At 36.6% G+C, this 26,083-nt stretch overlaps 3 protein-coding genes across 4 annotated transcripts in view; all 3 read left to right on the forward strand.

The window, feature by feature from the left end:
• Positions 1–455: 455 nt before the first annotated feature.
• On the forward strand, positions 456–3,798 carry paox (polyamine oxidase). Its single transcript, XM_065296565.2, has 7 exons — positions 456–684; positions 1,641–2,133; positions 2,371–2,564; positions 2,691–2,946; positions 3,014–3,126; positions 3,319–3,473; positions 3,597–3,798. The coding sequence occupies exons 1-7, from the start codon at positions 522–524 to the stop codon at positions 3,741–3,743; spliced, it is 1,521 nt and encodes a 506-aa protein (XP_065152637.1). The 5' UTR covers positions 456–521; the 3' UTR covers positions 3,744–3,798.
• Positions 3,799–8,030: 4,232 nt separating this feature from the next.
• On the forward strand, positions 8,031–10,357 carry LOC135786939 (uncharacterized). Of its 2 annotated transcripts, none has more exons than XM_065296567.2 (2): positions 8,031–8,467; positions 8,797–10,357. In XM_065296567.2, the coding sequence occupies exon 2, from the start codon at positions 8,850–8,852 to the stop codon at positions 9,900–9,902; it is 1,053 nt and encodes a 350-aa protein (XP_065152639.1). In that variant the 5' UTR covers positions 8,031–8,467; positions 8,797–8,849; the 3' UTR covers positions 9,903–10,357. The 2 variants fall into 2 exon arrangements, with proteins under 2 accessions (XP_065152639.1, XP_065152638.1); XM_065296566.2 differs by having other exon boundaries at positions 8,800–10,357.
• A 1,465-nt stretch (positions 10,358–11,822) lies between these two features.
• The window catches only part of zcchc24 (zinc finger, CCHC domain containing 24), a 38,879-nt gene continuing 24,618 nt past the window's right edge, over positions 11,823–26,083 (forward strand). Inside the window, exons 1-2 of the mRNA XM_065296568.2 lie at positions 11,823–12,324; positions 15,900–16,100. Coding sequence (XP_065152640.1) covers positions 12,088–12,324; positions 15,900–16,100 — 438 coding nt within the window. The 5' untranslated portion in view covers positions 11,823–12,087. The remainder of the gene's footprint in view (positions 12,325–15,899; positions 16,101–26,083) is intronic.

Below are 26,083 nucleotides of genomic sequence, written 5' to 3' on the forward strand. Positions count from 1 at the left end.
ACGAGAGATCTCATAAAGATAAAGTTTGATTTTATGGCAGAAAGTTTTTAAAGATATATCACACATGTACAGTATCAAAGACATTTCGTTCATTACTGTACTGTTTAAAGTGGAAAAGTAATTTTGAACTTACGAACAAACGCTACCTATTAAGACCTTAAGAAAGCGTAAACGTTTTTATCTTTACTGTATATAAAAGTTTACTGTATGTTAACTGTATGTTGTTTCATCAGGTAGGCGTTTTTTTATTTGGCTTGTTTGACTTCCTGCAGCGCCGAAAGAAACGACAGACGGATGACGTCAAAGTACCGCGAGTTTGATTCGAGAAATCAAATGGAGAAGTGTAACTTCGACTAGCTCTCGCGGTGCTTTGACGCCATCCGCCTGTCAGTTCTAGCAGCGCCGCCGCATCAGATGACAGGTCACGTGTCAGTGTAAGGGGGAGGGATCACGAGAGAGAGAGAGGGAGAGAGAGAGCCCTCAGCGTCTTGTGCGAAATAAGGTAACTGTTAACGCGTTCAATGGCATCGCAGCGTTCAGCTCTCGATTCGCAAATATTTATAATCGGATGCGGCATTTCAGGAATTGGTGCTGCTCAGAAATTAATCAAGCATGGTTTTCGTAATGTACACATCATAGAAGCAACTGGAAGAAGCGGTGGCAGAATACAAACAGGCCGGCTGGGTAAGACTGAAAATGATAATTTGCCTATTATATAACAGCACTTAACAATATGAACAGAAATGTAAACTGCATTGGTCGTTTTTCTGTCATTCATCTACATCTACCACACTCTTCATAACTTCCTATAAACACACATGGCCTGCAGTACGTGGATTAGCATGTTTGGTTAGATTTTAATCAAATTGTTTATGTATTTTGAGATTACTCTGATATTTTAACTGCAATATGTTATGGTTTGCATCTGCAACTTGGGGAAGTTTTCATGAACATAACATTAAAAATGGTCAGCTGTTTGTTTAGTCACATAACAAAACAGTACAGTATATAAAAGAAGTACAGAAGATAAACTGATATAAACATGTGCCTACTTATTTTGTAAAGCTAGTACAGTCCAGTAATGAACAAATAAGTCAGTAGTTAAAGATTAACCAGATTGCAAGATGACACCACTGATACTTGTAATTTTTTTAATACATTTTGCAAAAGTAGCACGTGCCACTGACAGTAATATGAAATAGTATTATTATTATGGCTTTTAATATTACTATACACATGTACCATGGCTTTTACAATGTAGACTGCTAAACCTACAATAATCTAAACCTGAACCATTTTACTATTTAACAATTTAATGTAAAATACAAAAAAAAAAACAAGTTTCTGCAATTGAATCATTCACCAGTGGGACATCTTTAAAATTTTACACAGCCTACAGTAAATAAACAATAATTTAACCTGCTGTACAATTAATTGTATTTTTCAAATAATTTGTTCATTTCATTCATAATTAATCATGTATAGAATGTAACTCATTAACATATTAATGGGAATATACAGTACAGCTCTGGAGCAAATATTTATCTTGATCCTTATGACAACTGTTTGTATACATGTATGGAGAAAGAAAGAGATATGAGAGAGATGTTTTTTTACACTTTTTCTCATTTTTTGTTAAGGTGATAACATTGTGGAGATTGGTGCTAATTGGATCCATGGCCCATCAAAGGAAAATCCAGTGTTTCGCTTGGCATGCGACTACAGACTCCTTGACAAACAGTCAATGTCTGAAGAAAACCAGCAAATTAAAATGGATGGCCCTACGCTATTTAATCCCAACTGGTTTTCCAGTTCAGGTCAAAAACTGGGGCCTGAAGTCATGGGGCCAGCAATGGAGCTTTTTATAAAACTAATGGAAAAGAGCCAGCAGTTCAATGAGATCGGCGGAGAGCCTTTGCCCAGCGTTGGAAAGTTTGTTAAGACGGAAGCTGAACGTCTGGCCCCAGAAGAGTGGAAGGAAGATCCGGTTAACATAGATTTAAGAATGGCGATGATAAACACATTACTAAAGATGGAGTGCTGTGTGAGTGGAACACACACGCTGGATGATGTGGGTCTGGGAGCCTTTGGCATGTATAAGACATTTCCAGGACTGGACTGCACTTTCCCAGGGTGAGTGATCATTGTGACAGATCCTTTATGTAAAATGGTAGAAATGTTAGTATGCTTGTTTACTGTGTTGCTAGTCTAGTTGGTGGGCCAGAGAAAATATATTATTCATAAATCCTGTGCATGGTACCATCATCATCTAAAACACAAAAAAATGATGACCATTTTACTGCAGGGGTATCGGAATTCAGTTGTCCAGTACAAAACAACTAACGTGTTAATGTACTCTTTATTTCACAGAGGATATGAAGGTTTAATTGATAACATGATGAAGGGTCTTCCCAAAGACATAGTCTTGTACAACAAGCCGGTAAAGTGCATTCACTGGAACAACACGAAGAATGGACCAGACACTAAAACCCTCCCTGTTTTGATTGAATGCTGTAATGGAGAGACATTTGCAGCCGACCATGTTATAGTCACTGTCCCACTAGGTAAGTGTGATACAGCCGGACTGACCACTTTTGTCTGGGATTTTTATGCATTTATATACTCAATTGTTATTAGATTACTACGGTATCTCTTTGCAACAAATTTTATGTGCTGTTTTTTTAACAAAGGGTACCTGAAGAAGCATAAGGACACTTTCCTGAGCCCTTCTCTTCCATTGCACAAATTGCATTCCATTCAGAGAATGGGTTTTGGGACCAACAACAAGATCTTCCTTGAGTTCGAGCAGCCTTTCTGGGATGATGAGTGTGAACTGATCTACCTTGTGTGGGAGGATGAGACGGATCTTTCTGATGTTGTTTCCGACGTAAAGATGTCCTGGATTAAAAAGATATTTGGATTTACTGTGCTCAGGCCCACAGAGAAGTATGTACGATAGTAATGCTACACATTACTACAGTTTATACCTTATTACTTTTCTTTTGCTACACAGATTTGGACACGTGCTCTGTGGATGGATTGCGGGACATGAATCCGAGTACATGGAGACACTGTCCGAATTGGAAGTGTTACAAAGTGTCACACAGCTTCTTCGTAAATTTACTGGTAACATTTTACTCACTTAAAATCCTACAGGTTGTTAACTGTACATCTTATATGGACATCATTGCAGTTTATTATATGTATTATTTTGTCCATATTCGATATACTGCATCCACAGTCGATTCTGTAAACACCAATAAAGACAGAATATAAGTATATGTAAGATAATGTAAAAAAATGTATTAACATTTTTAGGGAATCCAACTGTTGCACCAAGAAGGCTCTTGAGATCACAATGGTTTCATAATCCATATTCCTGTGGCTCTTACACCTATGTGGCCAAAGGTTGCTCAGGATATGATATAGATAACCTTGCTGAGCCTCTTCCACTAAATGGCGGTAATTCAAAGGTACAGCTACTCATACTAAATTTTATACTAATGTTTAACGGATATATTTGATTATTTTTATTAGATGTAAACTTGTTAGTATCTCATTATAACATGAAAAAACATAATCTTTGTTTTCTGTAGCCTTTGCAGGTGTTGTTTGCAGGAGAGGCCACACAAAGGTCCTTCTTCTCTACAGTTCATGGAGCATTGATGTCGGGTTGGAGAGAAGCAGAGCGTCTTATATCTCACTACACTCCTACATCTGGTTCATTCACATCTAATTTGTGAAAACTCCTCATGTTAGAGAGGGATGAAGATCTTTATAAAAATTATATTTTTGAGATCGGAGGGGTTTTGTGCCTTAAATGGGGAAAATTTGAATGTACAGTAAATTGCATAGGCAAATCTGTATTGTCAAATTATGTCAGCTATTGTTTTGTGGGTTGAGTTGGGAACGTCCTAATTTCAAAAAATTTTTTACTGAAAAAATTATGCTGCACTTTGCACAAACGTTAATAGTATATTTTTGTGATCGGTATAGACCATTGAGATTTTTTAAAACATATTTTTTTATACAATTGCTGATTATCCTTAAAATTTTGATGCCAATTTAATTTATTTTCTGGTTCAATTTGATAAGACTATCGAATGAATAGTAGCCTACATGTATTATTTACTCAACAGAAATTTAATTTGCAATTCATATGTATTTCTAGCTCTTTTACAATCTTAAAGGAACACGCACAGATTTTGGGAATTTAGCTTATTCACCGTATCCCCAAAAGTTAGATAAGTCCATACATACCTTTCTCATCTCCGTGCGTGCGTGCTGTAACTCTGTCTGACGCAGCCCCCGCTAGCTTAGCTTAGCACAAAGTCTGGAAGTAAATGGCTCCAGCTAGCAAACTGCTACCAATAAGTGACAAAATAACGCAAACTTTTTCCTATTTATGTGTTGTGATTTGTATAGTCACACCGTGTACAAATAACAACGTGATATGAGACACAGCGATCTTTTAACAGTATACATACTGGGAACTATATTCTCTGAAGACGAAGCACCGCTTCTTGGGCGGAGTGATTTGCTTGCAGCACCCGAGAAGCCCTGATGAGGAGCAGAGAGTTCGATCAGAGTTGTGCAAATCACTCCGCCCATGTAGCAGTGCTCTGTCTTCTGAGATTATAGATCCCAGTATGTATACTGTTAAAAGATTGCTGTGTCTCATATCACTTTGTTATTTGTACACTGTGTGACTATACAAATCACAACATATAAATAGGAAAATGTTCACGTTATTTTGTCACTTATTGGGAGCAGTTTGCTAGCTGGAGCCATTTACTTCCAGACTTTGTGCTAAGCTAGCGGGGGCTGTGTCAGACGGAGTTACAGCACGCACGGAGATGAGAAAGGTATGTATGGACTTATCTAACTCTGAGGGATACGGTGGTGAATAAGCTAAATTCCCAAACTCTGGGCGTGTTCCTTTGACATTGTTGCAAAGCAGCATTACAGAAAATTTGTTTCAGGACAAACATAGACATAAAAACTGTATAAAAACAAGAAACTTAAAAAAAAGAAAATTATAAAATACATATAATGCATTTTTAGATTGCAAAGTTTCCATAAATACAGGCTACCTGATGACATGAAAGTGTACTGTAATTTACTGTTGATATGTTACCATACAGTAAGTCAATACAAATAAAAGACCACAAAATGTGTTGCATGTAAGGCAGTGTTTCCCAACCTTGATCCCGAAAGCACACCAACAATACACATTTTCCAACTATTCCTATTCAAACACACATGATTCCGCTCATTAGTAATAACTCAAAGATGAAAAATAATGGGGCCAGATTTGTGAGAGATCCAATACTTGCACTGTAATTGTGCCTCCAATGGACATGGTTCCTTATTTCTCAAACCAGCACTGTAGATGGCGGTGTGATCAGGGGCGTCAGTTTGTGTTGAAAAGTGGTGGGGACAAAAGATCAGATGAAAAAACATTACAGCAGGATTGGAAAAATATTGAATAATGGTGCATCAAAAATGGGCATAGCGTAGGCCAGTCAACAACACAAAAATACTCATCATAAAAACCCTCAACAATGTTGACTGCACATGTAACAGTCCCTACAACACCAGCTCAATCGAACAGTGCCAAAGCACCATACGGTAGAAAACAGCAGCACGTTAAGTCAAAGATTACAATGAAATTCATTACATATGTAAAAGAAACCACACCATAAGCACACAAAGCAACATATGTGACCCTGGAACACAAAACCAGTCGTACACTGCAAAAAATGATTTTCAAGAAAAAAATGATTTGTATTTTTGTCTTGTTTTCAGTAGAAATATCTAAAAATATCTTAAATTAAGATGCTTTTTCTTGATGAGCAAAATGACCCAAGAAAATAAGTCTTTAAGTAAGTTTTTAAACCAAAAATATCAAATTTAAGTGATTTTGTGCTTTAAACAAGCAAGAAAATCTGCCAATGGAGTAAGCAAAAAATCTTGAACATTTTTCTTAAACACTAAATTCAAGAAAAATTCTGATTTTCAGATTTGTTTGATTGTTTTATGCTCAAAATCACTTAAATTTGATATTTTTGGTCCAAAAACTAGACTTAATTTATCTTAATTTAACAATTTTTAGATTTTTTTTACTGAAAACAAGTCAAAAATACTAAGAATTAGTTTCTTACTCATTATTTTTGTCTTGTTTTCAGTAGAAATATCAAAAAATTCTTGAATCAAGATTTTCTTGATGAGCAAAATGAGGTAAGAAAATAAGTCTAGTTAAAACAAGCAAAATTATCTGCCAATGGAGTAAGGAATTTTTGCTTAAATTAAGTGGTTAGGAAAAAAGAAATCTTATTTTAAGATTTTTTCCTCACCCCATTGGCAGATATTTTTGCTTGTTTTAATCACAAATTCACTTAAATTGTGTACTTTTTTGCCAAAAACTAGACTTATAGAAAAATACTAAGTAAGAAAGTCATTTTTGCCGTGTAAGTCGCACAGGTATTGCTTGATTTTTCAGAACATTTCAACCAAATGCTTTTAAAAAGTGGTGGAGACATGTCCCCAGCTTCCCCAGTGTAAATGACACCTATTTTCCTCCCTACGTCACCATCTTAAGAAAGAGATGACGTGTGGAAATTTTCCAGGTTAAATCCAATAATAGCTAATGTAGAACAACACTTGTGGAGGAATATTAAAACGTATAAAATATTACACATTTCAAAATCGATCAAACTCAATATTAGTACAAGAGTTATCATACGATGTTTAATAAATGTTGTTTCTTAGTAGTAAATTTCAGTTAATCAAATACAGATAAATATGACACAATTGGAAACGTGAATAATAAGAATAATTTAGATGAATTAAAACATGTAAAATAGATGAATAAGCTGTGCTGCACACTCCAGTATATAGGTGGCGGTATGCACCTGTCATGATCGTCTGTAACCCGCGAAAAAATAAAAATAAATAAGAAAGATTTTCCGGTGTCATGAGCAATCCAGTCCCCCCCATAGACAGTAAAAGAAATGGACACAGCGACCCCATTGGATTCAACGGAGACAAGTGAAGTCAATTAGAAGCACGCACTTCCTGGGTGTCGAGCGTACTGCGCAGACTCAAACTGAGCTCAATGACGTGGATGTCACGTGAGCAACCTGTCTGGCAATTGTAAGTCTTCTAATAGCCGTGCCACGGGAAATCTGAATCACCTACTGAATCTTGCAGAGACGTCGAGCGTGAACAGGAGCACATTTTGGTTAGTATTCTGATTAGAGCTCCCTCACTTTATGCCTTCACGTCCAACCGATTGCCTCATAGTCAGTAAAAGATTGCCTGTGAGCTTCTCTCCCAGTCCATACGGTAATTTCTCTACTGTGCGACAGAAAGTCGCAGGTTATGACGCAATCGTTAGCCTATTTTTACAAAAACTGCTTCTACTGGGACATAACGTAAGATACATGGTAATGCAGCCTTTTATACATTTTCGTGTTTCTTTAGAAATAATTAATGGACAAATGGAGTCTTTAAACGCCTCAGATGTAAAGTTATTCGCTGTCAAAGTGACGCCAAAATGAATGGGAGTCAATGGGATGCTAACAGCAGATGGGTGTTCGCTAAGCAATGGCGGCGTCCAGGGAAGCTTCAATAAAATATGAAACCCTGCCCCCCTGGTCCCCCCGAGCAATTCTGCCCCCCTAGGACCCCAATTGGTACCTAGCAGTAATGCCTGGTCAAAAACTTGTCATCGCGATATCTTGATGCTAATGGCTAATGGAAGCTGCGTTAGTGGTGTAGCAAGCTAGGTACTTTTTACAAAATAGAAGCATACAAAATATTTTTAAAATAAAAGCTTACAAAAATAATATAATTAATGAACTAATATTCATGTTGCAAACACGTGAGCAGCACGTAATGACACACGTAATCGCCTAAAAACCCAATTAATTGCCTTACACAACAAAAACACATTTCAATTTTATGTTATTGATTACTAAGTTATCTGAACGTGAAACATATTTTTTTAAACCTCAGGATAAAAAAAAATGACATTACGTTATTACGGTGAGTGCAACTGGTGTTTGTGTTAAGCTATTTTACCCGATAGCTGTATGCTAAGCTGGTACGTCACGTTAAGCTAATTAAAAAAAATCTAAGAACGAGATTTGGTAGATCTCACCACCTAGAGCATCAGTTATATACTACTATATTAAACGGATAATTTAAAATAGACCAATTGTAATTTTAACAACATTCTAACGATATAAATCATCACGAAATTTTGAAGGAATTGTAATAAGGCGCTACAAAGGCTACCCATGAGGAGTTTTTTCAGCCAATGGAATTACGCGGGGTCCTAGGGGGGCAGAATTGCTCGGGGGGACTGGATTGCTCACGACACCTGTCGCCGTTGTCAACACCGGTAGTCTGCAAGTTGGTTATAAGTACATTTTATTTAATTCTGGTGCCACTCGTTTCATCGGTAAGTAAAATACGCTTTAAATGCCATTTTTGTTATTTATTAGGCAAGTTATATATTAAGACAAATTAAGGTTTTGACTGACTCTTGAGTTTAATAGATAAGCTTGGAGATAAACAGTCCATGCAAATATGTAAACACTTAAGATTTATGCAAGACAAAAAATGTCTAGAAAGACCAATTGCTAGCAGTTTAGGAAATGTAGAAAGAAATGCATTCCTCAAAAGTTGTCTCCATATGTACAGTACTGTCACAACAAAAAAGTCACACCGTGGGACAAATACCTAATGTCTGTTGTCTTCTGTTTCTTTGGTGCTGGGGTTGCCATTAAGAAGACTCATCACCACCCAAAATTTCAAACTGTGAAGTTTACATTAAAAAGCAAATGGAGGGAGGTTTCCCTTTTGTGGAGACCCTTACTCGTATAAAAACTGAGGATGAAATAATCAGTCCCCTTTATTTCAATAACCAAGATGAGACCTCACAGGACTTTATAAATGGATGCCCAAAAACGGAAAATGACACCATACTGACACTGAAATCAGAGTTAATTTATTCAGACATTCAGGCATCCCAAGATAAATTTAAATCTGATAAAGACGTCTCCTCGATCCTTCACTCTCAGGATGATGATAAAGAGTTTCTGGACCTTAGTGTGCAAATTAAGAAGGAAGCATTTGATAACTTTCCTGCTGGCCTTATACCTCCAATTGAAATGGAGGAAGAAGAATTTGAAATCACTTGGAACACACGTGCTTCTGTAGATAAAACACAAAATAAACAACAAAACAAAACGGTACGCAAAGAGAAATGTTCAGCTAAGCAACACAAAACCAAAAAAAGCTCTAAGAAAAAAACTGATGCATCGAGCAAAGTAGCTGGATGGTCGACAGAGCTGACTGAAACAAAGCACATCATACAAACTCAAATGAACTCCAATTTGAGCAAAAGAAAGAAAAGTGTAATTACTCCTAAGAAGACAGGTGAAGCAAGAAACACCAACCAACTACACAAAGAAGATCTGTTTAGTTGTGAAACATGCGGGAAAGCATTTCATCAATCGACTCTTCTTACCGATCATGTGAAGATTCACAGAAGACAGAAGCCATACACCTGTGACCACTGTGAAATGAAGTTCGCCAAGCCATCTTATTTGAAAATACACTTGCGTAGACATGCTGGTGATCGGCCAATTTCATGCGATAGCTGTGAAAAGAGTTTTTTTGACAAATACGACCTAAGGGTGCACCAGAGAGATCACACAGGAGAGAGACCCTTTTCATGCTCTGAATGTGGAAAGGGTTTTAAGCGTATTTACACGCTTAACAAACATAGACGCACACACTCAAATGAGAAACCATTTCAGTGCTCTTTGTGTGGGAAGGCTTACAAATATGGCTACAGTTACAGGTTGCATTTGAAGGATCATCTTGAGTAGAGTCCACAATGTGCATCTGCGTGTTTATGAAGAGTTTAGAGGGAATCAGATTTTTTTTTCATTCCTTATAAAAATAAGGTGAATATGTAAAGTGTGGTCATGTTTTTTATATTTATTGGATTGTTAAGCTTTCTACCTGAAATGAATTTTATTTTTTTTACCTTAGTTTTTCTTATGGTACTGTGTTTTAAATAAATGAGTGACATCACCAATCACTAACATATGATTGATTATTCCAGTAATGTTAATTATTCCAAAGCATGTATCTTTATTGGATAATGTACATTGCAAATAGTTGGATCAAGTTAAAAAATTACTTAAATTGGTTACACCTAAAAAATTATGTTTTTTTCAACTTGTATGTTTGTATTTTAAGTTGATCTAACTTTTACCTTTTTACAATGTAGCTCATTACACTCTTTAAAATAAAGGTGCTTCATGATGCCATAAAAAACATTTTTGACTAAACAGACGTGCATTGCCTAATGCATATTTTTAATGTTTTGTAAATTGTGCATTTAAATTATTTACGTCTCAGTTAACTAATATATCCCAGTTTTTGCTAATTAAAGAGTTATGATGCAAGGATTAAGGTTCTTTGGTATAAGGGATCCACTCGGGCACTAGCAAGATGCACTCAGGAAAGCAGGTACAGTAAGTGTGCATATAAAAATGCTTCTCACTACTAGGATTTAACATTTCTCCACCAGAGGGAGGCTAAATTCTGCACATGTTGACTTTGCTGTATATATAAGCATAATTGCTTTCTGTAAGGGTGCACATAATTGTTAGGATTATAGGTACGTTACAGAAGAATATAAGTCCATTGCTTCCCTAAATGTGAGTAAAGATACCTGATTGGTTTGTATTTGTTTTGTTAAATAATAAAGTAAAGTAATGAAAAAGAATGCAGCAGTGGCCCCAGATGTGGCAGCATCACCAAACAAGGCAACTGTCTTCATCTGAGAAATCTACTAAAGAAAGTAAAGATTGCTCAAGTCAATCCTTATATTGAAGAAATATCCTCCTTTTTAAAGCAAAAAATCAGGAGCAAACTCTCCAATTTTAGAACTGATGAGATGGGTAAATTTGGGGCTTGTAATGTGTGTCTGCCAAAGGATGAGAACCTTAACGCCACAAGGTGGAGCACAAATCACTTTGACAATGTTAGGCCAGCATACAGCAGGTGAGTCAATCAGATGTAAAATCCTGTATGAGAATCCCACATACAGTAGACGTATTAAACCCTATTGGTTTCTTTTAGTCCAGCAAATGTAGCACTAAGTATGTTTAATGTGTTTACATCCTGTTTAATTTGTTAACATATAACCTTTAATGCATACATGAAATTGTGTGTAATTCTTAGAAAAAAAGTTTGTATCATTCTTGAACAACACATTGTTAATAGGTAGGTAATGTTCCCTGGGATCTGTTTGTGGTTCATCACTCAAGAATCTCACCCCTGTTGTTAAATAAACAAACCCATTTGCTTATGCAGCCTATTGGCTTCCCTAAGGTGTTTAGTTTCACGTATACTAAGGTCTTTAAACGATTTAGTTCAGACGTGTGACCTGGTTTAGTTAGGTTTTGAGGAAGAGCTAATGTTTCAATGTTTTTTCAAGTTAATATACTAATAGTATGCGGCCCTGATAAGATATGAAATAATGTTTAAATTGTTAAATACTTATTTTGTGTCCGTTTTATATTTAAATTACTTTATGTAGGCTATATATACATAATTCATAGTTTTAAAAAATCTACATGAAGAAATTCACTTTAAATAAATTCCGTGGTTAAAAATGAATATTCTGTTTAAATTAACTTGATGGCCAATAATCAACAAGTTGCGCTGTTAAAGCGCGCGTATTGATTGGTTGTTTGATCAGTGACGCGCGCAGACACTACATGAATATTCAATGAGTTCCTTGCTGTTACAGTGCAAATAAAGCGAGATAACGGGCCGAGGATAGCGGGCTAAAACTTTTTATTCTGACATGTTGAAGCAATGACTTTTGTGTAAGTATAAACCTGGGACAGGGATCCCAGCGGACGAATAGGGTCTGTGCTGGAAGAAGAGAGAGAAGTGCTCATTTTTGGGTGTGGAGAACCGGACGGCGCATTCACAGTAGATTCAGAACAAGTTTGCCTTTCCCAAAAGTAACAGTGGAAGAGTAAAAGTTGCAACATGAGCTTGTTGTCTGCAATAGACACCAGTACATCGGTGTACCAGCCTGCACAGCTTCTCAACTGGGTTTATCTTTCTTTACAAGACACACATCAGACGAGCGCCTTCGATGCTTTCCGACCCGAGCCCAACTCGTCCCATCCGGATCTGAACTACACCAAAACCCCTGCCAGTGAACTGAGCTCCTCTCTCAACTCCAACTATCTCAACAATCTCTTTCAGCTGCAGAGGAATGAGGTAACAAATTTTCTCCTACAGAATTTATTTAGTTTAAGTGAGTCATAAGTTAGAGAAGTTACGGTCACTGTAGTCTGCAGTAAGATTTATTAAGCCGCGCGCAGTTTTATATACAGTATGATGACTGGACCAATCGGCGTCTGATTTTTTTTACTCTTTAAGTTATTACTTTACAAAGATGTTTTGTGTGCATTCAATTGGAATCGTGATAAATCTTTCTTTTTTCAGATTCATTCATATTTAGTGTATATTTAGTGTTATTGTGAAGGTTATAGAGATTGAAGTTTTATAATAGATTTATTTTATCATACTATAAAATGTGTGTTTAAAATGTGCGCATCTAAGAAAACAAAGCAGTGCGTATTACTGTAGTGACAGTTGTGCACTCTTAATGTAGCCTATGTTTTGTAACAGCCCGTGAGCAACCAAAGTAAGCAGTCATCTATGATCTTATTTTGCTTGTAAGATTGCATGCATTTTATTTGTCAGTCGCTTAGTTGGTTCAGTTGAACTTTGTTTAAGCCAAATCAGAAGTCTCATAGTGCTGGAGGCAGACAGTTACTTTCTATGGGCCTAAAGGTGCTTAGTGTAATAATGAGGTTAAAGTTGCTAAAGACATATCATCCTCTGAATAGTTAGCTCTGAATATGCACAGGTGTACCAGAAAATATTTTAAATCAGTCTGTGTAGCTTAAATGTATTGCAATGATAAGGATAGGGGCTTAAAGGGATAGTTCACCCAAAAATGAAAATTCTGTCTTCATTTACTCACCTTTAAGTTGTTACAAACCTGTATACATTTTTTTGTTTGGATGAACACAAGACAAGATATTTTGAGGAATGTGCATAAGCCCCATTTACTTCTATAGTATTTTTTTATCCTACTATGGAAATGAATGAGGCCCATGATTGGTTTGGTTACAAACATTCCTCAAAATAGCTTCTTTCGTGTTCAATAGGAAAAAGAAATGCATACTGGTTTGTATTAACATGAGAGTTAAAAAATTATGACAGAATTTTCATTTTTGGGTGAGCTATCCCTTTAAGAACACACATATTTGGAGAAAAAAATGTTTTTTAACCCGGCATAACTTTACAAAAAATATATACATTTTCCACGAAAGTAGTTTTAATTCAAGTCATTTAAAAATGAACTTTTGGGACCATAATATTGCTTTTTATATAATAATGTATTTTTGTGGTAACGACTAGAAAATCAATGTTGTCATAAAACATGGAAAATAAGCCAAGAATATGGGTGTGGTTTCTTTATAAAAATTAAGGAATGTTTTTGAAATTGAATACTGTAGGCTATAGTAATTTCATCACTATTTATTCTGAAAGAGTGCTCTCACAACTACAAGTTTCTATCGATTCTGTTTGTACTTTTATTTTACCTTTCTTAATGAGATAATGACTTCCAGACACTTGAACATATGAGTAACACATTTTAATGATGTAATGACAGTATTGTGGCTGAGACAGATGTAAAGTGGTGATGTTTAGTGGAAAGTTTGAGGAAGGGCAAAGCTTTCATTTGTAATCAGAGTTAACAAAAACACACGCTTTCTCTCTCTCTCTCTTTCTCTTTTCTTCAATGCCTCCTCCCCCTCTAAATTTCTCTTTTAATGCACTTCGAAATAGAGAGATGACAAGGGTTTAAAACCTTTTCAAAATCTTCACATTACATATAGTATGCAGTATTATTTTGATCCACTTTAAGTAGTATTTTTCTGAAAGAATAAAACAATGTCTGTAAAAATATTATAATTATCCAAGAAACAGTATTATTATTGCAGTATGTGTTTTGCAGTTTTTAGTGCCACATTTGTTTGCAGTGTATTATGTGTTCCAGATTAACATTGAGTAGCCTATGTGTGCATATGATAAATACATTTCTGTATGATTTAGATCAGTGGTTCCCAAACTGGGGGCCGGGGCCAGGGGGCCCCCCAGTTTTATAAAATACATTAATTTATCATGCATTCTGTGTAATTAAACTTAAAAAAATTAAGCTGCTAACCAACAGCACTACTTTGTTTAGTTTTGTTTAATAAAAAAAAATTTTGTCACAAATTTTCTTTGGGTGGGGGGCACAAAGGAATGCACCGTACACAAGGGGGGCTGCACGCTGAAAAAGTTTGAGAACCACTGATTTAGATTATAATGAAATGGCCAAATGCCTTGGTACTGTAATACCATTTTGTGTGTGTTTTCAGTGAGTGGCAGCAGTACAGGTTAGGATTGACCCCTCTGACTGGCTGTCCTGCTGTGTTTGGAGGGGTGAGGAGAGATCTCCTCAATTAGTGTAAATGTGTGTAAGGGCCACGTCCCTCAGGAAAGACTTGACCAAATTCCTTTCTGACAAATACAATCAATATTGCAGAGTTACATTATTGCATAAGCGTTGATGATTCCAGGAAATCAAACCCATGTCTTATAGTTTTAACTGTGTTTCACAGAGTATGATAGTCACAAATGCTTTGGAGTTTGTTAGTTTCATTTTTAGGGAGAAGTCCTTGTTGTTCTTAGACTTCACGGTCTGTTGGTCATAACTTACACAAAATAACAGTGTAGTTAGACACAGTTTCCCAAAACACTGCTTGTTATATACTTTTATTTATTATGAAAATAACACATCTATATATAGCTACTTTATGTTTCAGTGTGTAAATGTCTATGCGCTGCAACCTTTTACTGTAAATTTACTATTCATTTCAAACAGTTTTTACTGTAAATGTATATATGTTATATGTGACTGGCATTCAGCTGGCAGTATTTTACACAAAATGTTTGCATGCAACTATATTGCACAGTATGCATTCAATGCAATTGTGTGTTTCGCACATATATATTCCGCACCAAATGAAATCAGCTAGCTCAAATTGAAAATGATCACCAGATGTACAGCTATAGAAAAAGATTGAACAAAGCTTATCTGGTGTAGCCAGAGTTTATCCAACTGATTAAGTGATCCTTCTTTGGAAGATACATGCTGAAACTGTTTATTGTCCTGGCTTGCTAAGATGACAGTTGTATCTGAACTTGCCAAGTATAAAGTTTCAGTACTATCCAGCTTTAGACTTCAACAATAACATAACCTCTCAAACCTTAACCAGAGGAAGACATTGCTCTCGCAACATCTTTTATTCCAAATCATCTCTATAACGTGTGTTTGACACATTACTGTACTTTTTGTGGTTATATTGTGTGATTTGTAAGTCTCAGACTGATGGATTTATATTGGCTTTTGTGGATTACGTTGTCTCAGTTTAAGAACTGATTCTGATAAATGCTCATTGATAAGTGTCGTCATGGCCTTTTTCAGATGATATGTTGGCGTATATTTAATCTAATCTGTCTTTAATTCAATTACTGCTTAGGATTGATCTCGATATACTGTAGATTCAGATTTTCCACAAGCATTCAAATAAGAGTAGGCAATTATTGAGAGCAAAATATTATATTATTGCAATTATTAAGAATTTTTTTAGATGTTCGTTGCGCAAGTGTACTTGTTGATGTTGTGATAGCTATTTTGTGATTTGTCTTCCATGTTCTGCTACATTTTGCAGGCCCTGAATAATGGCTTATACAAAAGCGTGTCCCCATATGGCTCTCTCAACAACATAGTGGACGGGCTGAACTCTTTAACGGACCACTTCTCTGACCTCTCCCTCTCCTCTGAGCAACGCAAGCCCAGCAAGAGACCTCCACCAAACTACCTGTGCCATCTCTGCTTCAACAAGGGACATTATATCAAAGACTGCCCTCAGGTAAAAGCCGCCAATCTTTGTACACTAGAGATAAAAAAAGACTAAGATTGTGGTGCTTTGACCTACTTGCCAAACAAGCCTCTTTCTGTCTTGTTAGTCATGTGTATTAAGTTAAGTCAGAGAACTTAAATACTTTAAGTAACACAGAGGCCACTGAGCAGTCATTTTTAAAATATTGAAATCAGTCTTTTTTTTGTAAAAGCACAATTTACTGTCTGTGAAATCCAAGCTAAAGTCTCACAATCTAAATCAGGAGCATCAAAGTTTGATTTCAATCATTAATTTCACATTTATTTCAATCTTTGTCATGGCCTTATTCAGTCAATATTAATATTAGTGTCCTATTGGCACCATGTGTGTTTTGCAGGTACTGTTATAGTTCAGTTATAATAGCAATTGTAAGGTCTTGTGAGCTTTTATAAGCAATATATTTGTATAAATGCACGAAAACATGTTTACAAGGCAACACATTTTAGTTCATCATCAGTTAATGTGGTATGAATGGGCTCAGTAAGAAAAAAAATACTGACGAAATCAGAATATGCTGATGATAATGTTTTGCTCTCGATGGGATAATTTGGGATTTTAAATATGTTTAGGCATTCAAACTCACTGTTTACTGAGAAAATGTGCATAATAACAAGATGAGCTATCCAGAGAAACCACTTGTCATGTTCCAGTTTGACTTTAAGGACAACTCCTTAAAAAATATGCTCCAGATCCCTTTATAAACAATTAAGTTGAACTTTTAAAGGTATTAAAATCTGTTTTTTTAAATACCGAGTGCCATTACACAGCTTTTAAACTCACATTTCGTAGAGATCTTTCCTTTGACTGTCATCGTTCCAAAGCAAGGTGTTAAACAAAGATAAAATACATGTGTTTATGAAGGAGACTGTGTCGTCTTTAATTTCAGGCTGTTAGAGTTTAATAGTCTTTGGATGTAGATAGTGGGTGAGGTTCTTGTACAGGCTCAAGTCAGAGCCGCATGGAATGGTAATGCAGACCAGATGTGGGATTAAAGTGGCAAACCTCCCTTTATGAAAGATGATGACGGGTCCCTGCTGGCTGCTAAAAGTCCCATCATGATAAAATATCTCCAGCTCTTTGTGCATGGCTCAGGTAACTTACGAACATCTCTGCACTGAAATACCCTTGCGTTTGTTTTTTGTGAGGGTGTTTGCTGTCCCTAATGGCGGATGGAAAATATTCCTCATTGGCTTGTAAGCATGTAAAAGATTGAACTGTAGTTGTGTCAGGGCTGTGATGTAATCGTAGGTTTGTTTATAAAAACTCTGCGGTCGTAGATGATATCCCAGAGATTATATGTTATTGTTATCACAATATAAGATATCGTGTTGTTGTTTTTTGAGTTTAAACTCTGTGAGCTATTGTCTAAAGGAATCTACACTGTGTGGGTGTCATTTTGCATGCATTTTGAAAGCGTTTAAAGGGATTGGTCACCCACAAATGTTGTCATTTACTTACCCACATATTGTTCTGAAACTTTAAGGCTTTCTTCTGTGCAACAAGAGTTTTTTTTCAAGAATGTGGACACTGCTTTCTTTCATGCATTGAAAGTAAATAGTGACTGAGATTTTGAGATTCACTAAGTTTCTACCTAGCATCTGCTTTTGTGCTCCATGGTTAAAAGCTAAGTTTTTAGCCAAGACAGAGTTACTCAGTCATGTATTATAAAGCTTAGAAATACATACTGTATAGTAAAAAACTAATTTTGAGTTTAATTTAAACAAAACTGCCTATAATGCTATAGCAGGAGGCTAGTTAGTTTTTGTGGAGCAGCTCCAACAAACCCGAAGAGTGAATTGCTATTAAATATGTTCTGTTTTAAATCTCAGTCGATTTTGTGGAGGCCAGTGGAAACACAAGAAAAGTCCAGTCCCCAGATACTGTCCACACCTACTCAATTTAACACTATGGCAATTTACTGTACCTCCCCCTGGAGTCTATGATTTACTTTCCATTTGCTATATCATAAGACACATCCACGTACTTCCCCCTATATCTCAAACACAATGTTTTGCACGTGAAAAATGATGCATCTGGTCGTCCATCTGTTGTCCCAAAGGAAATGAATTCCAGCATAAGCTGGTCCCCACTAAATGTCCATCCTATCCGAAGGGCTACAAACTCCCTGCCAACGCAAACACTGAAGCTCTGACTTCACAGGGCACAGCAGGACCTGTGATCTAAAGCCAGCACCGAGAATCGCATTCTCATGCGTTCTCCCATCATACTGTCTAGGTCTCCATTAGTTTCCCAGCAGATGAGGTGAAATGGGCCAAGCTGCTCAGTAAGTGCAGGGGCAGAATTTCAAAACACAGCCATTCCTGGGATCGGGGCTGGCCACGGTGGGGGCGACTGGAGACGAGCAGACCAGATAGGAATTGGGGAATGTCATGGCTCGGTTGGAGCAGAGCGTGGGGGCAGGAAGCATGTGTGTGGGTTAGGTCTTCTAATGTGTGTGGTTCAGACTGCAGGGCAATAGACCTCTTTTACTCACATGTGTCACCTAAGGGAAGTGGTTGTGCCCCTAGCTGAGCTCCTCGGGGAACAAAACACCATAGAGCCGGCATCTGTTTAACCAACTCTGCTCTGCCCATGGGCAGCTAGAGAGAGTTATGTCAACAAGCTATGAAGAGTTTTGCTCTGTCATTCATTACCCAGTATTCCCATTGCCAACTTTTATGCCAAGACTTCAAAATCTGTGGCCCAGTTCCTGTTGTTTATGTTATGCTAGTTGAATATCTGATTGTTTCAGTCGATGACACTCTGGTACAGAGGTGCGCTAGGGTTTCCTCATGGAAAATGTGTGCGCCGGTGGTATGCAGCTTGCAGGGCTTTGAGAGCCTCTGCATGTAAGCTCAGCTCGTGAGTCATGTCCTCTGCAATGCATCCCTATTGCCAGTGGTCTTTTCGTGTCACGGTCCCAGTGACACTGTCTGTCATTCACGCTCACAGCATGGATTCTAACTCCCACTGTCAGCCGATCAATGTAAGTCTTGTTTAGAAATCGTTGAGACATGGTACAGGGTGCCGAAGAAAATGCCTTTTGTTGGAAGAAGAAATCACCACTGGGTCACAATCATGTTTCTGTCTCCTACTTGCATTTTCTCTTCTTGATCTATTGTGTTAGCGCCACAATGTTTTTTGTAAGTTCCTTAGAAAACTTGTGCAAAATATATCTTTAAAAAATTAATTCAGTGATACATTGGAGTGGGACGATGTAGAAGTCTCTATGTTTTTTGATGGGAACGATGAAGATCATCTCGTGTTAACCAGAAACACATGAATACCATTGGTTTCATACAGAGGACCGATTATTCTTTTGAGATAATACATCTCTTGTTTAAATCATAATCATGCCAAAGGAATGTGTGTATATATGTATATATAGCCATGTTTCCAATTTTCTTCTCCCTACGGATTTCTTAAGCTGAAATGCTCTGTTTTTGAGCTGCTTTTGTGCAACAGCACATGTTTGCTATCATGTTTGGTAGAGTATATGAGGGTTTGTTGGTTGTGCATCCATAGAAACTGCTGTTTTCTTGAAATTGTTGGAAACCAAAAACAAGCAATTGGCAGTTTCTGATTAGCTGTTTGCTTTTCCGTGGTTTCTTTGTTTGTAGTATGCAACAACACAAATGTTTCCCTTATGTTGCATTATTTGCTTGCTTCAAGTGTTGTGGGCCATTTATGTGTATTGATTAAAGGTGGTAAATGTAACACTTTGGAGGCTGTTTAGAGCAAATGGTGTCCTTCCCACACCCCCAGTGATTATAGCATTAACTTATTAAAGGATTAGTCAATTTTCTAAAAAAAAAAAAATCCAGATAATTTACTCACCACCTTGTCAACAACAACTGTTGATGTCTTTCTTTGTTCAGTCGAGAAGAAATTATGTTTTTTGAGGAAAGCATTCCAGGATTTTTCTCATTTTAATGGACTTTAATGGACCCCAATACTTAACAATTTTAATGCAGTTTAAAATTGCAGTTTCTACGCAGCTTCAAAGGACTCTTAACGATCAAAAACGACGCATAAGGGTCTTATTTAGCGAAACGATTGTCATTTTTTGCAAGAAAAATAAAAAATATGCACTTTTAAAACACAACTTCTCTGCTTCCTCCGGCTGTGTGACGAGCCACCGCGACCTCACGTAATTGCGTAATGACGTCCAAAGGTCACGTGTTACATATATGAAACGTACATTTGCAAACCATTTTAAACAATAAACTGACACAAAGACATTAATTAGTATCATTCGACATATAACAACGTCGGAACGGTCCTCTTTCTCCACACTTGTAAACACTGGGGCGTAGTTTCGAAACGTCATACGTGACCTCTTGACGTGATGACGTATTACGTGAGGTTGCGTTGGCGCGTCACAGGATCGGAGGAAGATGAGAGTCCTTTGAAATTGCAATTTTAAACTGCATTAAAACTGTTAAGTATTGAGGTCCATTAAAATGAGAAAAATCCTGGAATGTTGTCTTCAAAAAACATAATTTCTTCTCGACTGAACAAAGAAAGACATCAACATTTTGGATGACATGGTGGTGAGTAAATTATCTGGATTTTTTTAAGAAAATTGACTTGTTCTGAGGTTGGATTTTTATCAAATAAAAATCATCAAGCATGTTAATACCACAATGCAGTTTGTTTGGATTATTTGGCATCACATTTTTCAGAAACATGTGAAAATTGACATGTTTTAAGGTATAAGAGATAGTTCACCCAAAAATGAAAATACTGTCATCATTTACTCCTCCTCAAGTTGATCTAAATTTGTATACTGCTTGTATATTTCTTTTTTCTGCTGAAAACAAATAAAGATATTTAAAAAATGTTTGTAAGCAAGCAGATCTGGGGCACCATTGACTTCCATAGTAGGAAAAATAATACAATGGAAGTCAGCAATGCCCTAGATCTGTTTGCTTGCTTGCTTACAAACATTTTTTAAAACTTCTTTATTTTTATTCAGCAGAACAAATACATTTATAATTTTGGAACAACTTGAGGAGGAGAAAATGATGACAGAATTTTCATTTTTGTGTGAACTATCCCTTAGGGCTGTGATGGTTGTCATGACCATGGCATTTCTAGCATGAGACTACATTTTTTTCTAGCAAGTTATGAATGTTTTTTATTCAATATTTAAATTTTACCTTTAACATTATTTCTGTTATTTATTTTACCATGAGCCTATTTGTTGCAGTGTGTTATTTCACAGATGGAAGTAAAACACAAAGGAATGGATATTAGATCCTCATTCACAGATATTTACATCCATGGTGCCAGGTGACCGCTATTTCGAGGGCACACAACATGAAGCTTGTCACAACATGCATGTAGCCCGTTATTTGTTTGGCTCGTCATTTCAAAATATGTGTTCAGCGTGTCATGTAAACTTATGTGCATCACATGTGATGTCAAAATACAAGCCTGATGCAGACGCCTCTAAAGAGTTTATGATTGCCAAATGCTCGCTTAATCCCATGTGTAATTAGAGTTTAGTATTAAGTTAGTGTCTTGCGAGTATTTTGTTAATGTGAGCATCTCTTTTATCATAAACGGTTTTGAAGTGTGTGCAGCAGGCTTTTATTTTGACAAGACACATGATGTACATGGTTCACATGATGCAACAAAAACATATTTTGAAATGATGAGCAACACACACAACACTCCGAACACATATTTTGAATTTGCGCTCCTTGGAAGAGAAGTCACTGACCGCCACTGTTTATATCCCCAATACATAACCATTTTTCCTCAACCACCATCGTCACAGCCCTAGCACTGCTTGCAAAGCATTACTTTTTTCCCATCGCAGATGGACTCTATAAATTCTCAAGTGTAGATCTTTTTAAACTTGCATATTTTATTTCACCACTTGTAATGATTTCTTGATGCTGTTATCATCAGCATTTAAATTATTTAAAGTACCAAAATTGTAAACATTATCCTGAGGTTGCGTAATTTAGTTCGACAAGAGACCTTTGTTTAAAAGAAACTTCCATTAGAACCTCAAGTACTTGTGAAAGGAAAACAGTCTGTTGTAAGAGGCAATCACAGGGTTGTAAGAAGACAGTCACCTTTTCCAAGTCTCTTGCTGAGATAATTGCGTAAACATGACTTTAATACGAAGTCAAAATGACAATGTATTTCCTCTTTCTTGACGGAATCAAATAAACAGCTGTAAGCTGCATACATAAGCAAGTCCATATTCAATCATATTCACTATAGCAGGCTCAAGAAATTAACTGGGAATAAGTGTTGTTAAAATGCTTTGACACATATAGCACACACTTGGTCATTTCAAAGTTATATTATACATTTGTCTGTAAATGTAAGAGAACTTTCATAAATTGTTTCAAAAGCCAAATATATTCAGTAGTATATTCAACATCAGTGCAGTCGAATTTCTCAAGTTACTTAATAAACATTGAGTGGGATTTGCTTGGCACTGAGAGTTTACATGCACAACAAAACACTGCTCATTATCAAAATCCCACAATGCAAAAATAGCTGACTCTTTCTCATGTCTTACATTTTAATGTAAGACATGCGTGTATTTAATTACAAATACCAGTACTTTCATGCCAGCAAATGAGTGAAAATCAAAAATTTGTGTTATTGTGGCACTAAGGTTGTGTTATAGTGAATCAGAGGATATTGTACTCAAATGATGCTATGTAAATGAATTTAAGTGTGATGTTGCTTCAGGAGATTTGTTTGCATTCATGCTTGTTCAGGCCAGCTGTTCAGTGTTTCTCACAGTCTGTCAGTGTGTTGTCCTGGGAAACAACCAGTGTAATGTCACAATTCAGATTTAGTATTCACGTTCCCAAACACGTGTTCAGTTTGACGTTATTTACATCATATTTGGGTATAGTTAACTATAGTAAAATGTTATATTTAATACTAATAACTAATTATATCAATACCTAATATTTACTTAAAGTAAAACTTAAAAAAAAAATGTTACTATGTTCTTACCTACACTTGAAGCAGGGATGGGCAACTTCAGTTCTGGAGGGCCGGTGTCCTGCAGAGTTCAGCTCCAACTTGCCTCAGCACACCTGCCTAAAAGTTTCTAGGATGCCTACTAGTAAGACCTTAATTGGCTTCAGGTGTGTTTAATTATGGTTGGAGCTAACTCTGCAGGACACCGGCCCTCCAGGACCCATCCCTGACCAGTGTTGGGAACGTTACTTTAAAAAAGTAATTAGTTATAGTTACTAATTACTTCTCACAAATAGTAACTGAGTTAGTAACTGCGTTACATTATTATAAAAGTAATTAATTACCAGGAAAAGTAATTACTGCGTTACTTAAAAAAAAAAATATTTCAAATAACTTGAATTCCCCTTACAAAATTAAATATGTTAAATGACTAAAATGGATACTAAAGAGAAATCACTAATTTTGTGGCAGCATGTGACGATGTGAGGTGCTTTATTAGATCAGAATTACTTGCCACAGACGTGGAGAGACTTTTTCCTCATGGGCATAAGTTGCACATTACACAAACATTCTTGCCTTTCGCCTCAACAATGGAAAAGTAGTGCTTTATACTTCGTGTTTGCGACCGCTACCTTTGAGCTTGTTGTACTTGGCATCGCCCTGTCGCCGGTGTTTTCGGAGTGATTGATGCGCGATGACCGGGCTGCATGTCAGTGCTTTGAGATGGGGCACAGTCAGCAGCAGCACCGCTGCTCGTTGAGAAGAGAAAACGACGCGTATTTTCATGTCAGTCTACAAAAGTCTCCAACCACGCCAGAAAAGATAGCTAGATTTGTCTAAAGTGATAGAAAGTTGCTAAATCTAGCGACAAAGTGACCAAGTTGCTCAGACTTTTTAACACTGCTGCTCGCTCCTCGGACTTGGACTGCGCGTGTGGGCGGGCCTTTTTGTGAACTCTGCCTCTGGTTGGCTACCGATGGAAATTAAGCCAATCATCGTCCGTTATGTTTCTCACAACACACACAAGAGAAAAACAGTGTTTGGCTGAGAGAGTGAGCATACGCGGCTGAAAATCACTACAGTTAGATCAATTTTAGTAATGCGCAGCATTTTAATGTCAGTAACGATAACGGCGTTATAACGGGGGAAACAGTAATTTATTTGATTACTCGTTACTGAAAAAAATAACGCAGTTACTAACGCCAATTACTTATAACGCCGTTTTTCCCATCACTGTCCCTGACTTAGAGGAATGAATACATACCTATCTTTGTTCAATGCGTGCACGTAATCTTTGTATAGCGTGTCGTCAATGTGTTAGCATTTAACCTAGCCCCATTCATTCCTTGGGATCCAAACAGGGACGAATTTAGAAGCCACCAAACACTTCCATGTTTTCCCTATTTAATTTAATATTAATGCGCCTGAGGTCAGCTTAAAAAAATTGGCACGTTAACTACTTATGTAACAGACTTTAAATAGGGTGTTTGGTTCTTCTAAATTCATCCCTGTTTGGATCCTAAGGAATGAATGGGGCTAGGCTAAATGCTAACACATTCACAACGCGCTGTAAAAGATTAAGTGCACAAATTGAATAAAGATAGGTATGTATTCATTTGTCTAAGTTGAGGTAAGAACATAGTAAAATATTGAAAACCGGTGGTGTTCTCCTTTAAAAAATGGTAATCCACTTTGCTAGAAAAGCAGGTGTAAGTGCGTAATAATTTGGGCTGTCAATTGCAAAATGCAATGAATCAAATAGACACAATGTGTAAATAAATAATATATTTACATTTTTATTTACCCTTTGAATGACAGCAATTCAAAGATATCAAATAATCATTAAATCGGCAGTACTACTAATAATGTATATATTAGCGCAGTAGGCTGGGATTAATTGTAGATCAGATTGTTTATGACATGTAACTAATTTTATACTAGATTTACAGTCATAAATCAGGATTGGAAACATTTAGTTGAAGAAGGTCAGCACTATGGCGAACACATTTAGCACACTTCCTCAAAAAGGAAATCAAAGTTAAAAAATATGAAAAGTGGGTTTCCTGACAGCTGCTTTGTGTTTTATACAATATTGTCACTCTTCCTCTGCTGAAACAAATGCAAACAGAGCGTTTTTTATTGTAGATGCATGTTGTGATCTGTTGGCATATTTAAAAAATGAGAAATCACAAAATAGGAATTGCTGAGTGAAGAGCTCTGACTTTTTTTAAGAATGCTGACCTCAAAGAGCTTTATGAGGACAAATTAAAGGGCACACTGGCATTCTCAGTCTCGCAAAGACCCTCAAAACAATCCCGGTGGTTTCAGCAAGTCCGTTTCTGCTTTGGATAGACGTAATGCAGATGGGGGTATATTGCTTGGATAAAAGACAAAGATCCTCAACCCTTCTCTGGAGTTCACCGTCATTTTGAGTTCAATTATTTTAGAAATCCAAAGTAATTACATTTTCATTAACTTTTATTGTACAAAAACCTTTACGCATTTCAATCAGTTTATTATTGGGTAGGTTGTGGTCACTTCTGGTCTTTTAAGCACCAAAGTTAATGAAAGAAAACAAACATGAGTGGGCTTCATGTCAACTCTAATATTTTATGATGTGCTGGTAAAAAGGACATGAGAAACTTTGATTTGTAGGCTTTTGATTATGATTGTTTGGAGATGTTCAGCATGTTTTCGTGTTTCATGTTTCATCTGGGTTGTATTTTGTTTTCTGCGCTGTTTCACTGCTAGCCTGATTTGATTAAATCAGAGCATAGTAATGACATTTACCAAAGCCTCTGTCTGAATTTTGAATGCTGCATCTATTATTGTTCAATGTTGCCATTGATTCACTTAAACAAAGTCACTTTAAACTTCCACAAGGTCATTGATATTGTTAGAAGCTGTTTGTTGTTGCAAGAACACACATACAACCTACAAGTTCCTTTGACATTGTAGCCAACCTAATAACTTAAAAAAAAATAGCCATTTGT

This window comes from Paramisgurnus dabryanus, chromosome 20 (genome assembly GCF_030506205.2).
Source record: "Paramisgurnus dabryanus chromosome 20, PD_genome_1.1, whole genome shotgun sequence".
Taxonomy (NCBI): Eukaryota; Metazoa; Chordata; class Actinopteri; order Cypriniformes; family Cobitidae; genus Paramisgurnus; species Paramisgurnus dabryanus.

Bases quoted from the DNA above. Each gene is read 5' to 3' on its own strand.
- LOC135786939 (XM_065296567.2), top strand. From the start codon at position 8,850: ATGGAGGGAGGTTTCCCTTTTGTGGAGACCCTTACTCGTATAAAAACT.
- paox (XM_065296565.2), top strand. From the start codon at position 522: ATGGCATCGCAGCGTTCAGCTCTCGATTCGCAAATATTTATAATCGGA. The intron at 685-1,640 runs GTAAGACTGAAA...TTTTTTGTTAAG, and splicing joins AATACAAACAGGCCGGCTGG to GTGATAACATTGTGGAGATT. The intron at 2,947-3,013 runs GTATGTACGATA...TTTGCTACACAG, and splicing joins GTGCTCAGGCCCACAGAGAA to ATTTGGACACGTGCTCTGTG.